This window comes from Mustela nigripes, chromosome 1, assembly GCF_022355385.1.
Source record: "Mustela nigripes isolate SB6536 chromosome 1, MUSNIG.SB6536, whole genome shotgun sequence".
In the NCBI taxonomy this organism is placed as follows: Eukaryota; Metazoa; Chordata; class Mammalia; order Carnivora; family Mustelidae; genus Mustela; species Mustela nigripes.
In genome coordinates, this window is record NC_081557.1 from 1,740,733 (window position 1) to 1,747,153 (window position 6,421).

General features: G+C 65.5%; 1 protein-coding gene across 8 annotated transcripts in view; it reads left to right on the top strand.

Moving 5' to 3' along the window:
- The first annotated feature begins 4,873 nt into the window (after positions 1-4,873).
- Positions 4,874-6,421, top strand: part of KCNQ1 (potassium voltage-gated channel subfamily Q member 1) — a 308,960-nt gene continuing 307,412 nt past the window's right edge. For 6 of the 8 annotated variants that reach the window (XM_059398838.1, XM_059398849.1, XM_059398844.1 and 3 more), the window contains exons 1-2: positions 4,874-5,314; positions 5,810-5,887. In XM_059398838.1, the coding sequence (XP_059254821.1) occupies positions 4,994-5,314; positions 5,810-5,887 (399 nt within the window). In that variant the 5' untranslated portion in view covers positions 4,874-4,993. Of the gene's footprint in view, positions 5,315-5,780; positions 5,888-6,421 lie in introns of those variants that run through there. The other 2 variants (XM_059398878.1, XM_059398894.1) reach the window with 2 other exon arrangements.

Genomic DNA, 6,421 nt, shown 5'->3' on the forward strand with positions numbered 1-6,421 from the left:
GTCTGCGTGTGTGTCTGCGTGTGTGTCTGCGTGTGTGTCTGTGTGTGTGTCTGAGTGTGTGTGTGTCTGCGTGTGTGTCTGTGTGTGTCTGTGTGTGTGTCTGAGTGTGTGTCTGTGTGTGTCTGCGTGTGTGTCTGTGTGTGTGTCTGCGTGTGTCTGTGACTCCACCCGTCCATCCGTCCGTCCGTCCTGCCGCCCACCCACCCACGCCTCCGTTCCCCTCTCCAGCCACCCGCTCACCACCACCGGCCGCCCCTCGTGTGCCCCTGGACTCGCAGCCACGCGTGAGTCGGTCTCAGCCCTCCGGGGCCCACCTGCCGGCGGGGACGGCTCTGCACAGGCTTCGGGGAGCTGCGGGGAGCAGGCGAGGGGCTAGGCTAGCTGCCGTGCACGGTCTCTGAGGCTCCCCTGTGGCTTCTGCCTTGGTTTGTGGATCTCCCGGATGAGACCTCTACCCCCACGGCCGGGCCTGGCCTTCCGCTCACCGGGCCTCCCCTGCGCTGGAGCCAAGCGAGACTGGGGACTCAGTGGGCGCCCAGGGAGTCCGGCCCCCCGACTCGCCCCTGCCTCTGCTCCACCACTCATCCCCTGTCGCTCCTGGCTCCACCCACTCCCCCCAGCCTCCCTGCCAGCCTTTGGCCTGACCTGCTCACCTGTCCCGTCCAAGTCCGCTCTTGGCTGAGGCCCAGGCTGGCTCTGGCTCCGAGGCAGGCCCCAGGAGCCCCTTCAGAGGAGCCACCTATTGGCTGAAGTGCCGAGTCAGCCACACCAGCCACCGGACGAGGACCCTGGCCAGGAGATGGCCCCGCTGGCCTTGAGGGGTGGGGGACAGACCACCTAGTCCGGTCCCCCTGCCCTCCATTCTCCAGGTGGCCGGGGACACCCACCTGCCTGTCCAGCAAGGAAAGGGCTGCTTGGGTGTCGGAAGCTCCTAGAGCAGGGGCAGTGGAAGCCGGGCGCAGGGGTGAGGGCTGCTCTCTGGGCGGTGGGGGACGGGGGGGGGCGTGCCCTGTGAAGGCGGCTCTTGGTCACCAGAAGTGGCCCACACTCTCCAGGCTGGGCTGGGCAGGGGTGTGCCCCTCCCGGGGACCCTGCCTGGCTTGGAGGGCCGCAGACCTCACCCTCCCAGGCCACCAGGAAACCAAAGATTAGGGTGAGTGTCTGAAGCGGCATGTTTTTGGGGTGATTTCAGCAAAGGGCACGAGGCCGCGGGCCGGCAAAGGCCGAGTCTCGACTTCGTAAGCAGTTGGCCCGCTCCGGCAGAGGTACTAGCAGGCAGGGCCGCCGGCAGGGGGCTGAGCCCAAGTCCCCAAGCTGACTTCTCCGTCCCCGGCGACCGCAGCCAGGACGGCTGCGAGCGGGACCCTGCCCCGTGGCAGCAGCTGCCTGGACCCTCGTTCCTGGGATTCTCGGGGCTGGTCCCCAGGACTGGAGCTCTGAAGGGGACGGGGGCTCCAAGGCTGGTCAGGGGACTTGAGGGGACCAGCCACGACACCCTTCCGCAGCTGAAGCCCCAGCACAAAGCAAGTGCCATCAAGGAGCCGGAGGAGCCGTGATGCCACATGACCTAACCTCAAACCAAAGAAAACCCGGGGGAGCTCGCCACTTGCCCACGGGGCGCCGGGCGGGACTTGGGGTCCTGGGCCAGGAGGGCCGAGTGTGGGCGTGTGAGTCCGCGGGCGCGGCCGTCCACTCTGACTGCCCGGGCCTCTCTTCCCACCGCCTCTTCCTTCCTGCCTCACCGGAACCTACTGCCCCAAGGCTGTCCTTAGCGGTGTGGACAGGGCACCTCTGTCCCACTGTGGTCACAAAAGGGCTTATGTGGGTGCACACACGTATGTATGTGTCGTACCTGTATGCAGGCATGACCCGTGCACTGTAACGTATGCACACACACACACGGGCCCACACAGCCCCTAGCCCAGTGCCCTGGAAGGAGATGGGGCAGTGGCCTCAGGCGGCAAGTAGAGGGGACAGGACAAGGGCCTCCTGCCTCGCTGGTTCCCGTGCGGTGACGGCCTGTCCAGCGCGGTCCGGCCTGCTTGGCCGTGAGACCCACCGAGGCGAGGCCTCTTGCAGGTGGGGCCGGGCACACAGTCGGAGCCGGCCAGCTCCGTGGCGTGACAGCCCACCAGCGGGAGAGATGAGGGCAGCTCGGCGCCGAGGGACTCCCGTGTGGCCTCTGTCCTAGTGCGGTGCCCAGACTTGGGGATGCTCCGTGTCCCCTGTGTGGGAGGAAGAGGAACTCCCTGACATGCCGATTCCTGGGCCCTCCCTGGCCGCCCTGCGTCTGTCTGCATGGGGAGCTCGTGCCCTCCCAGAGCCCAGGCTGTTGTGTCCAGCAGCTGGAGACCCTGCCTCGGGGCTGCTGTCCCCACCGACTGGAGCAGCAGGGGTCTCCGCAGAGGGCGAGTGTCTAGGGCCCATGTGTACAGCCGCTCACGGGCCAGGCCAGAGACAAGGCCAATCACGGGGCCGGTGGTGGCGGGAAAAGCCACCTTCCCCAGTGTGCTGTCGTGCTTCCGAGGGACCCTCACCAGCCACGGGGTTGCCCCAGCAGCCTGCCCTCCCCCTCTCTCCGCTCCCCTCATGCACCCTAACCCCCAGGAGGGCAGCGCTGCTGCCGGAACGATGGGTGCTCAGTGAGGACTGAGGCCGAATCGGAGGTCACCAGCTGGGAAGCCTCTGGGGGTGCCCCCGGCCCACAGACCTCGCAGGAGCCGCCATGCCCACCGTCACCAGCCTCATTCTACCCAAGTGTCTTTGACCACCCTCGGGCCCCACGGAAGGAATGGGGGTGGGTGCGGGATGTAGGGGCCACGAGGGGAGCTGAGGGCCGTGTTCAGCCTGGGGGGGGGGGGCTGTGGGCAGGAGGGCTGATCCGAAAGGCAGCTGGTGAGCCGAGGCCTGGGTCAGGCTTCCTGCTCCCAGGGGCCTGGGTCCTTCCCTCCCTGAGCCCAGTGAGTCCCAACCCGGCTCCCCATGCCCGCACACCTGGTCTCACCCGCTACCCGCTCCCACCGGTCAGCCCAGGGCCTCGGTCCCTCTCCCAGGCCACCCCCGGCTCCTGGGAGCTCGCAGGGAGCTCTCGGCAGCCCCCTTCCCGTGCTTCCCAGAGTCCCCCTGCCACGGCCCAGGGTCCCCAGAGCAGCTTCCCACATGGCTCAGGGCACCCTGAGAGCCCCGTGCTCTCTCCCCGCCACGGCCCCAGCCCGGCACATGGCCCTCCAAGCCTCCCCAGGTGCGTGGGGGGCGACCTGTCATAATTTTAAAAAATACAGAAACAGACACAAAAGTCCGGTTGTTCCCGTCACAAGCTTATTCAGCGGCCACCCAACAATGGCCAATTCAGCGGCCGTTGGGTCTAATCTCTGCCCCGACTCGGCACCCCACCCTGCCTGCCGACGGCTTCAAAGCCGTTTCCGACATCACAGGACGCACAGGGGCAGGAGGAAGTAGCGCCATGTGCGGCACCTGTGGCTTCTTCCTCCTGAAGGTCAGTGCCAACGGGGCGGGCAGGACCCGCACGACCATCCCTTCCGCACTGGGCTCCAGAGCAACCAGCAGAGGGTCAAGGAGGCTCTTTTATTGCGTCGTCGTGAACAGATTTTTTTTTTAAGATATTGGGTGTGTGTGTTCTGCTCCGTGATTCTGTTTCACGCTCGGATCATCCTGCTGTGGACGGGCTCTCCTGAAACTTTTTGGCGCATGGGGCAAGAGACTAACTGTTTGCAGACAAAGGGCACAGTGGTTAATGCCAATGTTCCTGATTTAAACTCAAGGATGGGTTGTACCTGCCGGGTTTCCTCCTCCTCCTTCCCTTACACTGAAAGTCTTGGCTCTTTTTTTTTTTTTTTCCTTTAAATTTATTTATTTGACAGATCACAAGTAGGCAGAGAGGCAGGCAGAGAGAGAGGAGGAAGCAGGCTCCCCGCCCAGCAGAGAGCCCGATGCGGGGCTCGATCCCAGGACCCTGAGATCATGACCCGACCGAAGGCAGAGGCTTGAACCCACTGAACCCCCCAGGCACCCCAAAAGTCTTGGCTTTTAAGGAGCCTAACATCCCATGCATAATCCCAAAGTAAGAGTACTAGCGCTACTGTGACGGGGGCGCTTTGAGTTCCTCCGACCTCAGACGCTGGTGAAAATACTGACAACGGGGTCCCCAGGTGGCTGTGCGGAGCTTGGTTCAGCTCCTGGAGGGACGTTCGTCGTCAGTGAGGCTTCCTGATGTGACCAGCGCCGCGTGCCTCGCTTTCTGTTTTCCACGGGGCTTTGGGTCCGTTCCTGAAAGTGAAGCTACCCTGAGCGTGTGGCCAGTAACGCCGGCCCCTGCCCACCAGCGATGCGAGTGTGCGGACCCTGGGGGCCTCGCCCTTGGAACGTGTGGACGTCCAAACGTCTGGACCACTGCCAACCCCACAGGGGAGCAATGCCGTCAGCCAGCAAGCACCTTTAATTTGCATTTTACTTGTTACCACTGACATCGCTTGTTTTTCTTTAAGTGCAAAGATCACGGACTCCCCCTTACCCTGGGAATGCTTGGCGTCTTCGGCCCACCTCTGCGAGGGCGTCTGCCACGGCCTCTCCCATGTCGGACATCCCGCACCAGCCAGCCGGCGTGGTTAATCCTCGACCTGCCATCGAGGTCGTAAACCCCCTTCCCTGCGGCTCATTGGTCTTTCCGACTTTGCTAATTTCAGCTATTGTCTGGACCTCGAGCACCGGGGGACAGACGTGTTGGCCCTGCCTACAGGTGGCTGCGGAATTCCCCGGACCGGCTCACAGAGCCCACGTGACCACATCTCCACTTTTATATCTGAGCCTCTGATCCTTCTGAAACCTGCTCCTCGTGGCCTGGGTGAGGTGGGTGCAAGCAGACTCTCCTTCTGTCCTTCCTCCAGTAGAAGACCGGCGTCCTCCTTCGGAGGGCGAAGTAGCCGTGTGGACAGCACTTGCTCACGCGGGCACGCATCCAGAAAGCGCCGACTGAATGCCCCCTGTGTGCCCCAGCCTGTCCCCTGGGGCTCTGCGGAGGCAGACTCTCCACCTCCCTCTGGCTGCCTGCCGGGGTTTGTACTCCCCTGGGAGCTTCCCTAGCCTCAGTGGCCCTGCAGTCTCCGGAGCGCCGGGCATAGGCTGGGACCCACGTCATTCATTTGTCTGCAAATACAAACGGCTGGCCGTCGTTTGTGGGGGACCATCAGGGGTGAAGGGTACTCTAGCCACCAGCAAGACCTGGTTTTCTGCCGTGGGGGGGCGCGTACGTGAAATCAATCAGCCTGGGTGCTCAGGAAGACCGGGGAAGTGTCTGGTAGGTTCTGGTCCCTTACAGGAAAGTCCTGCGGTGACCCCTCTTCCCTGCGCAAGGTCCCCAGAGAGGCCTTTTTTCCCGTCCCCCTCCCCCATCCTTCACCCCCGCACCCCAACGTGCAGGGAACCGACTGCCTGCCCAGCGATGGCCCAAGGCAGGGTGGTGGACCTCACACACTGGACCCGGTCCTGCCTCTAAACCCCTCACCCCCAGCATCCTGGGAAATCCATGGGGTGCCATGGCAAAGCCAGGGCGGAGCTCCAGGAGGACAAAACACCCATTCTGCCCATCCCTAGGTCCTTGAAAATGCCTTGCCCTGACCTGCCCCGCGGTCAGGCCCTGCCCACACCGCTGACGGGCTGTCTCCAGTGGGCCCCACATCCCCCATGGGCAGGGCTCCCAAGGGCTGTCCCTGACCGACAGTGACCCAGGCTTGCCTCCTGTCCGATGGCCCCCCGTGGGCACCGACCCGACTGCATTTTTCTCCACCCACAGGGTGAATGGGCGGGCACAGGGAATGGCGTTGCTCAGGGTGTTGGAGGAGCTCACCGCGGCCCTGCGAGCGTCAGGACGGTGAGTTCGCGCGTGCCCGAGGGTGCCCCCCCTTCTCCCATTGACCCCAGCCTCCCTCCGGTGAAGTGGGTGCCCGTGCCCTCTCCAGCTCTCCTACCCTGACCCGGCGCTTAGCAGTCGCTGCACCTGCGCCCCGGCCTTCCGCTCCCGCTCGGCGGGTTCTCCGCACCCGGCTCGCAGGTGGGCGTGGGGGGCGGGGCGCGCACGTGGGCGCCAGAGGGGCGGAGCAGCGGAGCGCGGACGGAGCGGGCGGAGCAAGTGGGTGCAGACAGGCGGGACGAGCAGGTGGGCGCCCACCCGGCAGGACCCGGTGGCCAAGCGGGAGAGCGGCCCGGGGCGCGGGCTGGGGCGCCCGCGAGCGGCGGTTGGTCCGGGCGGGGCGTCTGGCCAGGGGCGGGGCCGCCATCCCCGGGGACCGGCCCGTGGCCTCCGCCCCCTCCGGCCCCGCCCCCATGCCCGGGCGGGGCGGGCAGCGGCCCCCCGCGGCCCGGCCGGCAGCAGCGGCCGCCCGCACCGCGCCCCCGGCCCCCGCCC